Source organism: Raphanus sativus, chromosome 5 (assembly GCF_000801105.2).
Source record: "Raphanus sativus cultivar WK10039 chromosome 5, ASM80110v3, whole genome shotgun sequence".
Taxonomy (NCBI): domain Eukaryota; kingdom Viridiplantae; phylum Streptophyta; class Magnoliopsida; order Brassicales; family Brassicaceae; genus Raphanus; species Raphanus sativus.
Window position 1 is genome coordinate 9721023 of NC_079515.1, and position 11463 is coordinate 9732485.

The window sequence follows — 11463 nt, forward strand, 5'->3', positions numbered from 1 at the left end:
ATGATGAAGAGTAAAACGATTTTTGAAGAATAGCAGTTGACAAAAAGAAAAGAAAAAGTACAAAACGATGTATTATCCTTTTTTATCAACCTAAAAATTAAACCGGCTATCCACTTATCATAAACTAAGTTAATGTTTAAATAACACAATTTACGATTTTAAGGGAATTAGCTTAAAATTGATAGTTTGTGTATGTAATTCAAAAAATAGCGTAGTTCATGTGGTTTTTGGCAAAGTTTAAAAATTTATGTGTGAAAAAGCTGGAAATAATTAGTTCATAAGGGAATAAGTAATATTTTCATTGTTCGTGTGGTTTTTGGCATGGCTTAAAAGTTCATGTGTGAAAAAACCGAGAACAACTAGTTCGTAAGGGAATAAGCCATTTTCCCGTGGTCGGAGGCATGTCTTTGAGTTGGCTATTTTGTTATTAACGTGGCTTTTAAATCCACGTGGGTCTCAATTATTAACCAAAACTTCATCATTTGAAAGAACACTTTTAAAACCGAATTAAATCAACAGCTTTTGATTTCTTCAATATCATATGGTTTGTTTATTCTTATAGTATATTGATCATGTCGAGAGAATCTTGAAACTTGTTTTATAAATCACTTCAACTTGTGATTCAATATATCGAAATTATAGGAGGAAACCCACAATTGTGTAATCATCCAAGAACATTACTCACATGTGGTGGGTACATAAAGACAAGTTAAAGACACATCATTGCATGTTTTGTTGCCATATCTGAAATAAACTCACCACATTAGTCTAATATTTTAAATAATTTAAAATGTTAACAAAGTTATTGCATAACTTTGTTGATATTATATTTTTCAAAAAAAAACTTTGATGATATTATAGATGAATGAAAAAATAACATTTCCAGTTTCAAAAAAAAAAAACATTTAATCTTCAAACTTTGGGGTTCCCCATTTCAATCGTTCTCTAAACCATTAAAAAGCTTGTTAAGAACATTAAAAAGCAATGATTAAAATATATGTTCAATAACATAGAATCTGTTTTCTCTAAATGATTAAATCAACAACTAGTATCTCAACAAATTTATAAGATATCATTTTGTTCTTAAGAAAACTTTTAATAAAAACAATATAATCAAGTTTACAAAAAAAAAAAAACAATATAATCGAATTCTGCATTATAGTGCTATATATTTTAAATGATAGAACTAGGTTATGCCTTCTCTCAGAAAAGACGATTGAAGTAGGTTGCAGTTTTTCAATTTGTCAAAGTAATCAGGCTAAAAAAGATGTAGAAATATCAGCAGAGAATTTGCAAAGCACGTAAGATCTGACTGATTGTTAGGTCGTTTTCGTTCGTTACATAAATTAAAAGGTCAACGTAGGCCCAGAAAATTATGTATGTGGTCGTCACATCCGAAAAATCTCCCCACATCCCTTTCTCAGTTTCTCATTCTCACCAGAAAAGTTCGTTGCCTACCAAAAATATTCAAAACACCCCAATAATTAATTAAAGTAACATTCAATTAAAATGCTAACAATTATAATTAAAAAAAGCTTTAAGTGTCGTCCGCTCCGAGAAAAGATGAGAAAATACTCAGAAACCTAAAAAGCTTTCACGTAAGTATATTGCTTCTCTCTCTCCATCCATTTCTATGGCCAAATATGGAACCAATTAGCTTCTCTCTGGCCATCATCAGATCTTTTTGAAACTGCCTTCCTCTTCTTCTCTTCTCGTTTCTTTCTTTTTTGGTAATCCTCCGTTATATTCTTGTAATCAATCTCAAGAATGGCTCAGTCATGCCTTAAGATCGTTCGACTCAACAACCTCAAGAACAGAGTGAACCGTAGGATTTTGATTCTCCGTCGATACACTCGGCTTCTCTGGAGCAGAATCGTCGCTTTCGCTCCCAGAAAATCACGGAGATATCTGTTGCTGTCACGCGCCGCCACCCCGTCTCCATCCGTCTCTCGTCCTCAGCCTCCCCCGATCCCCGCCGTGGAAACTGGTGGCGGTGAGTTCGTTCGCCGCATATCGGTACACGAACAAGATAACAGCCACCGGAGATCTGATTCTGATCTGGTTTCTCTGAAGATCAGTCTCTTAGGAGATCCCGAGATCGGAAAAACTTGCTTCCTGGTTAGTTTACACACAACCAAAAAAAATTATAATCATATAAATTTCCCAAAAAATTTAAGACATTCGATCTCTCATATCAATCAAACCAAAGTGTTGGTTGTCAGAATAGTAATGTAAGAGCTTGGACTGTAATATAACAGTTTGGTCTGTACAAAATATTATTTTAAAGATTAACAGGGAAATATATTTGATTTAACAAAAAATATTTGAGATAATTTTAGATATCTCAAAATAATATTAAACAATCACTCTCGATTTTGAATTTGCTGGTAAATAGATCAGATCGGGAATTTTAAATAATAATAATGAGTTCTTTTCTATTATGAAGGCGAAATATGTTGGTGAGGAGAAAGAATTTGAAATGAGGGAACTGGAGAAAGGGATTAATTGCACGGACAAGATGTTATCCATGGGAGGTGCTCGCATTTCCTATAGTATCTGGGAATTAGAAGGTACTACTATTATTCTTTTTAAATAAATTATTTAAGTAATGTTACTAATGTTAGTGCCATAGAATTGGAGGATTAGTTAGCTTAATTAGAAAGTTAATTAACATTTTTACAGGAGCTGAGAAATCACGGGATCTGATCCCCATGGCTTGCAAGGACTCTGTAGCTATTCTCTTCATGTTCGATTTGACTAGTCGTTGCACACTTAACAAGTATAGTTACTGTTTAGGTGTTGAAACATTAAATTTAGATAAATTTTTGCAAATTTGAAGCTAAACTCGTCCTTTATCTTTATCACTTTGCAGTGTGATCAGCTGGTATCAAGAAGCTAGAAAGTCTAATCAGGTGAGATTTCAAACATATCACTAATATTACCACATTGGTCTCTTTGTAACTAGTCTTGTTATGTGGAATTTGAATTGTTAATTGAACAAAATATAAAACTCAAGAGTTTTAAATCCATATCAAATTATAAAACTGATATGTAAGATTCAAATGTTTACTTGCAGGATCGGTCCTAGGTTTAGTGATGATAAACATTTCAAACCAAATTTTAATAAAAATATTTTTACAACTTAGGGATAGAAAATATGTATATTAGCTTTTTAAATTGAAAAAAAAAATTGTTTTTAGGCAAAAAAAACACCTACATTGTCCCAATAGGGAATGTTTTATTGTGAGTTGTCCAAAAGGTCTTGCGGCATAGCAAAACATTAATGTGATTTTATATTTCTCATTTATGCAGACTGCGATCCCAGTTATGGTAGGAACCAAGTTTGATGAGTTTATCCAGCTTCCTATTGATCTTCAGTGGACTATTGCTAGCCAGGTAACGTTTTTCATATGAGATGATCGCAAGAGAGCTTATGAATCTCAACAAATCTATAATTTGAACTCATATTCATCTGAAAACTCACTGTGAATGTGTTTGAACAGGCGAGAACCTACGCAAAGGCGCTAAACGCGACGCTCTTCTTCTCGAGTGCTTCGTACAACATAAACGTAAATAAGATCTTTAAGTTTGTCACGGCGAAGCTCTTTGACTTACCATGGACGGTGGAGCGGAATCTCACCATCGGAGAACCACTCATCGACTTCTAGCATCTTCCACGACGTATATTTAGCTATACATATTTTTCATTCATTATCGCCGTGTGATTGGTCGGACCAGCCGGCCGTCTAGTAAACGAACTGGAGACATGATGAGGCGGAGATTTCGCCCGCGTTCTTCACTATTATATGTTTCTTTTTCAAACAAACATCAAAACAAAAATGTATCGAGAGAAAAGTTGCACGAGAAAAAAAAGAAGAGAAGATCGTGATTTTTTTCTTATTCTTTTTATAATGTTTCCGATTTCGATAACAACTGGAGAATTTTGGTCCTAGTAAATTCTAAATAGTAAATACCATTTTGCTTTTGAATTTTCTTAAACCTGAGACTGAAGATTACTCCCATCTATAGACTAGAGAGAGTTCAAGCTCTCAAGTGAGGAGCTGGAGAATATGTGTCGACTTTAAGTCGTGATTTCAATTTTTGATTCTAAGATGGGATGTAATCAAAACGAAAATTACTTAGCAAAAAAAAAAAGAAATCAAAACGAAAATTCAGATTTCTCAAATTTTCAGTATCGAAATTTCTGGAGACAAAGTTATAAAACAATCCCCTTAGTATTAAAATGGAAGCAAAAAAAGAGAATAACCTTTAAAGAGTACTATATTTTCGAGTTTGCCATTTTGATGACGTGTCGGCACGAGGTTCCTTCTCAGACCCTTTATCAAAGAAGGCTTACTCATCTTAGGATATTACGGATATTGCCATTCGACAGACATGCATATTCGTATGAAAATGATACATAGTTTCATGTCCGCATTTGTACAAAAGGAAAGTCGTCAATTACGTGATTTGAATGTATGGTCGACGAGATTTTTTCTTTCCTTCCCACCTTCTATAATTTGAAATGATATTTAATAAGATTGTATAATTTTGTTTTGCATATGGAAACCTAATTAAGACTTATATTAAATAGATAGTGGAAAGAACTTATTTTTTTGGCAATTGAAATCGAATTATGAGCCATATGGAAGTAGCCGTTTATGACTCATATTAAATGGCGAGTGACTTATGATTGTTTTAATTCGTCATCAATGCTGATTATTTTCTTCCTTTCCACCTTCCATTTTTTGAAATACAATTTACGAAGATTTTCCAAATTGGTTTTGTATATGGAAACTAAACCAAGTCAAATTTTAAATAGTGAGTGAATTAGGAAGTAACAAGATTCGTTTCTCCATGATTTGCAATCAAAATTTACTGCATTATTTACACTTTCTTTATATTTTGTTATAAGATCAGTGATTGAGAATTCCAGTTATCCAAATATCGATTTCAAATCTAAATAACACATATATATACAAATATCACACTTTCATATAGTTGTCCAAATATCGATTTGACATATTCTGTTTTGAAAATCTAATATTTACTTGCTATATGTGTTCAATACGCATTAACTACTAAATGAATGTTCTATTCACTATATAATCAAGTTTACTTCTTCGTTTTATACCACACCAATCTAAGTTTCAATAATATTATTTGTCAAGTAAGAAGCAAAAGTTTATCAGATTTTACTATGGTAGGTTTTGACATGATCGCCGATCTAAAGCCTAAGAAAAACATGTGGAAGATCAGGGTTAAGATCATCCGACTTTGTAAGCAATACTCGGTGGTTGGTGGAGAGAGTATTGAAATGGTTTTGGTCGATTCAAATGTAATCTTCGTCCTCGATTTTTTTTTTGCAAATGTTATCCGTTTGTTATAAAACGTTTCTTTTATACTAACTTTTGTTTGTTACAATTGTTTTTTTTAGGGTGATAAGATTCATGGTTGTTCTAGATGATAAACTCTGTATATTGATTGATTCTAATCGATGGATGAGAATATATTACCGATTAAATATTAATGTACTTAATAACTACTACATAATCAGTATTGATTACCAGAGCTAAATAATGATATTTTTAAAAACACACGACATTCCTATTTTGGATATTATTTATGTCCCGATTTTTACAATAGAATCTATGGTAATTAGGGAACTATATATATATTGATTGATTCTAATCGATGACATCAATATATTACCTATTGTATATTAATGTCTGGGTATCTATTACATAATCAATATTGATTGATTACAAGAGCTAAATAATGGTAACTATATATCGTGTATTCAAATCACATGCCATGCAATGTCGTTAATTGTGTCGACCATATCAATGAAATATTCTTTATTATGGGATTTAAATAGACTTTCTCCTTCCAAAGATGCTCATAGCAAACGTAAACGGTCATTTTAGCTATACTCTCTTGCAATGGGTACTCACACAAACTTCTCCAACTTCTTTTAATTTTAAACTTTTATTTATAACTTGGTTTTTCCCCATAATTACTTTTTAAATCAAATAAATCTGAAATTATATATATATATATTTCAATAACATTTATAATTGACCGAACAAGTATAATATTAAACATAAAAACAGTGGAAGTATACCGTGCTATATTAGAGGCTATTATCCAATTAAGTGTAACATGATTTTTTTTACACTGAAAAAAATATTTATTCATAATTTTAGACAATTGTGAATTAAGTCACAACAAAACATAATTATTATATAAACCAAATTCTTCTAAATATAAACCAATATATACAAGAATGATAATAATGGCAATAAGACCCAATATATCATGTATATAGAGACCTGCACATTTTCTAAAAATCTGTATTTCTAGATTCTAGATAATTCCCTATAATATATTCAGAGTAGGAAAATAACATTTAATATTTCTCAAAAAAAAATCAATATCTTATGTACTGCCCGTTTATATTACATTTTTTAGACTTTAATACTTCAGCTCCTGAATTCTTTTAATTTTATGAAATACATAATGTTGGAACATAAAACCTCAAACTTTAATTTCTTTTTAAAGGGCTAAACTCACTCCGCGCAGGGCGCGGATCTCACCCTAGTTTTAATATTATTTCTGTTGGTTATCAACTCGATAAATTTCTGTTTCCCTTTTATTTCTTTGTATACTATATGGAACTTTGGGTTTGATAGTATCAACTAGCAAACTTAACTTTCGTTCACGACTAATTGCATAACTATTAATCTTGTTTTTTTTAAAGTAATAATTATTAAAAAAATAATAATAACAATAACTGTAAATTTTAAAATAATTTATTTTAATTAAATTACTATTATTTTATCCTTATTGCAATTAATAACCATATACCATAATACATTTATGATAACTATTAATATATTTTTATTATATATGAAAATACAAATAATATGTCAATATGAAATAAAATGAATATAACACTTATATTTATTACACAAAATTTGGAAGTCACTCACTGATTTTTACCACTAAAATAGTTATTACACAAATATCCCCTATAAAAGTGCTATCTTTAAGCCGACGACATTTCTGCACATCACACATCCAATAGTTTCAAGTGTCATCATTCTTTAACCGCTAAACGTCATAACAAAAAGGTCAACTTTATTCGAAGTTGTCATTCTCCTCAACATCAAAGTTCAAGTTTTTTTTTGAGAAATTGCCACTAATACCACTTTCATGATACAATTTTTCAAAAATATACTAATCAACTTTACCTTTAAAATTTTAATAGGTAAAATACCATTGTACCCCTAACTAAATAAATCTAAAATAACTTCTTTTCCTACGATTTCTTTAGATCTCAGATCCATGAAACTTAATTTATCCGATGATCAGATATGGCGAGATTGGCCAATTCCGACGAGTACTCCGACGAGATTTAATGATGCTGTCGAGTTCTTCGGCGAGATTTGACGATGTTGACGACGAGTTATCTGTTATCCAGCGAGATTTGACGAGGATTCCAACCTCAAATTGTCTTCTGAATCTATCATCATCGTCGATCAATCCGTTCAGGTACTATGCCGTTTATCAGACTCCATTCTGGACCTCTTTCGCGGTTTGCTCGAGTTCGAAGGATGCAACTCTAAATTGGTTCCAGTTTTTGTGAAAAGCTTCGGGTTTTTGATTCGTGGGAATTGGAAGTTCAATTCAACTGAGAATCATCCGTTTGTGAGGGTATAGTATGTGATACACATAGTCGTTCCTGATCATAGCCATTCAAATTGATTAAGAAAAAATATAATGTTGTAGGTTTGTGTTATAGGTGATGATGATGCGTCTAGTGAGCCAAACTGGGGAATTGATCATTCTACTGTTGTTAATGTTAAGGAACTGAATATTAGCCCTCCTATCTTGGCTGCTAAAAGCCTTTTCTTCTACAAGGTTTTTTTTAACTCATTTGTTTCTTCTTCTTCTTCTTTTATAGTCTTGTTGGTTTGTTTCTGTTTATGTCACATGTAACACTATCCTTTTGCCTTCTTGTTGTAGCTGTTCTCTAACGGAATGAGGGAATCAGAACAAAGACATGTAACCCTTAGAATTAGTGCACAAGGTATGGCAATTTCATGTCATGCTTTTCTCATTCTCGTCTTGTTGGCTTGGTTCTTTATTCTTTTTTTTTGTCCATGAAAGATTGTCATCGTAAAGAGACTTCACAATGTTAATTTATCATGCTATGTTTTAATGTTTATGGCAGAGGAAGGTGCTTTGATGGAGCTTTTGAACTTTGTGTACAGAAATTCTCTAACTGTCACAACGCACCTGCTTTGTTAGATGTGCTTATGGCTGCTGACAAGTTTGAGGTTGCTTCCTGCATGAGGTATTGCAGTAGACTTCTCCGCAATATGCCTATGACTCCCGATTCCGCTTTGCTCTATCTCGAGCTCCCCTCCAGTGTCTTAATGGCCGAAGCTGTTGAGCCTCTAACTGATGCAGCAAAACAATTCCTTGCCTCCAGCTTTGTAAGAGTTTATAACTTATTTTATAAAGATTTATAAATTAGTTATAAAAATTTATAATGGATTATAAATTATTTATAAGAGCTTTTAATCATTTAAAAGATTTTACTACTCAGCTATAAATGTTTATACATCATTTGTAATGATTTATAAATCAATTATAAAGATTTAAAATGAGTCTTATAAATAATTTACAAGCCTTTAAAAAAATCATAATGATCTAGTAAGTCTTATAAATCATTTACAAGTGCTCATTGATAATTTTATAAGCGTTTAAAAATAATATTATAAGAGTTTGAAAAATGTTTATAATTAATTTATAAGAGTTTATAAATTAATTATGGAAGTTTAGAATCAATCAGGAGAATCATATTAAGATGATCTTGAAAAGAAAATATACCCATGCATAGGAATAATATGTGACTGGCTTGTGTCAAGATTTTGAAGATTGACGAGATTGGTGAGCTGTTTGAAGAAGCAAGAGAGACTCTGAACAAGAACGTGGTTTGTGAGATCCAAGAAATACCGATTTATAAAGCTTTATAAAATTTGCAGAGTTAACTTCTTAACACCATCTTTTCTCTCATCTTCTTCATATATCTCTTAACACAACATCAAAAATTTGATCCATTTAACAGAAAGACCCAAGCATAGTTATTCACCTTTGAAGAAAAAGGTAATATGACCAAATTATCAAGTGGCCATGCAATTGATGAACCACGTGCATCTTTCAATGTCTCGATTTCTTCAGACTTCCTCCAAAAGACGGCATCATCTACCATCACTGCATCAACCCACACTCTAGCTGCATTCGGACCCAATCGTAGAAAGTGGACATTTTGATTTGGGTCTGTTGAATGCACCTGTCCTTCGGCAACTACATGTTTCTTTCCACCAATGTCCAGCAGTTTGCATTTCTGATCCACTTGTATAGTTTCAGATACATGTTTTGGCTGTCATGTTTAAGATACACATATTCATTTCAATGTCAAACTGTAACAAGAACAATATTACTACATTTTATAAGGCATTATAAATAGTTAATTTTCCTTAGAATCATTGTTATTCACGTTAGAAAACGAAGAAAAATCTATATTTTATAAGCAGTTATAAATTGGGATAATTACCTTTTGCACATGCTTCTCGACTTCAACATCAGCTTCTTCTTATTCCTATTTAATCATCATATCAAAAATTGGATCAATTAAACAAAAAATACCCAATGCATTGCTGTAACAAGAACAATATTACTACATTTTATAAGACATTATAAATAGTTACTTTTCCTTAGAAGCATAAGTTATTCACGTTAGAAAACGAAGAAGAATCTATATTTTATAAGAATTTATAACTTCTTATTTATAGGAAGACTTATAAAGTGAAAAGAATAAAAATCAATATTTTATAAGTTTTTATAAATTGAGCTAACTACCTTTTGAACATGCTTCTGGACCTCAACTTCCTTCTGCACTTCATCTTCTTCTTGTTCCTATTTTATCATCATATAAAAAATTGGATCCATTAAAAAAAACATATCCAAACCATTCTTTAAACATATTTATAAAGACTTATAAATTTATAGAGACTTATAAAGTTAGAAGAATAAGAATCAATATTTTATAATTATTTATAAATTGAGCTTCCTACCTTTTGAACAGGCTCTCGACCTCAGCATCAACTTCCAATCTGCCCTTCATCTTCTTCTTGTTCATATTTTATCATCATATAAAAATTTTGATCCATGGAGAATCTACATTTTATAAGTCGTTATAAATAGAGTTATTTACCTTTTTCCCTCTTCCTCGTTTTTCCTTTAACTTGCTCGGGCTTCTTGACTTCAGCATCAACTTCAACATTGTTGGAATTAGTCTGTGAAATTTATAAATAACATTTCACAAATTTTTGGAATTAGTCTGTGAAATTCCAAAGACAATTTTATAAGACGTTATAAATCAGTTTATAAAGGCTTGTAAATTATCTTACCTCATTGACTTCGCCATCAGCTTCCACATGCTCGTTTTCTTCATGTTGCGGCTGCTTCTATGTTCCAAAAAAATCAGTAACAGAAATGCTGATGCTAAGTATACATCTTTACCTTTTTCAATTTTATAAACCACTATAAAGAACTACATGTGAAGCTTATAAAGGCTTATAAATTATCTTACCTCATTGACTTCACCACCAGCTTTCACATGCTCGTCTTCTTCTTCATGTTGCAGCTGCTCCTGAAAAAATCAGTAACAGAAATGCTGATGCTAAGTATACATCTTTACCTTTTTCAATTTTATAAACCACTATAAAAAACTATATGGGAAGCTTATAAAGGTTTATAAATTATCTTACCTCATTGACTTTGCCACAACTTTCACATGCTCGTCTTCTTCTTCATGTTGCAGCTGCTCCTGGAAAAATCAGTAACAGAAATGCTGATGCTAAGTAACAATCTGATGAAGAACTCTTGTATAACAAGCTTCCTTTATAAAGCCTTGTAAATCCTTGATCAGTTATATTACAAACAAATCATGAAACTCGGATTTATAAGGTATTATAATTACTCAATATGCACTGTTAACCATCAGAACATCTCTTTCCCTTAGCTGGAATGATTAAAATGACAAGTAGAAATCAACCTATTCTATAATCTCACCTCTATTGAGTAGTAGAAAGATGAACAAAAGGGACATGGTCATGACAATATCACTCTTTGAATACATTCAGTGAAAAAGAAGCTATCACATTTGGATTTTTCTTGTACTCCAAATGCAATACCAATTCAAATAGAGATACCAATACCAAATGTAACTATCTCCATCACAAACAACAACGAACTACTTCCAATAAAAATTAAAGACTAGCAAGTACGAATAGGCAATTGAAAGGAGATAGAGAAAATTGACAAAATTAAAAGGAAATATATGCATACCATCAGAGAAAATTGAACCGGAGAAGGATTCGACATTGTCGG

The 11463-nt window shown here is 31.6% G+C and overlaps 1 protein-coding gene across 1 annotated transcript; it reads left to right on the forward strand.

Annotated features, from left to right (window-relative positions):
- The first annotated feature begins 1451 nt into the window (after positions 1 to 1451).
- Positions 1452 to 3983, forward strand: LOC108831593 (septum-promoting GTP-binding protein 1). The gene is made up of 6 exons (XM_018605114.2): positions 1452 to 2118; positions 2447 to 2570; positions 2683 to 2779; positions 2873 to 2912; positions 3313 to 3396; positions 3504 to 3983. Exons 1-6 carry the CDS (start codon positions 1768 to 1770, stop codon positions 3666 to 3668), a joined length of 861 nt encoding a protein of 286 aa, XP_018460616.2. The 5' UTR covers positions 1452 to 1767; the 3' UTR covers positions 3669 to 3983.
- The last annotated feature ends 7480 nt before the right edge of the window (positions 3984 to 11463 follow it).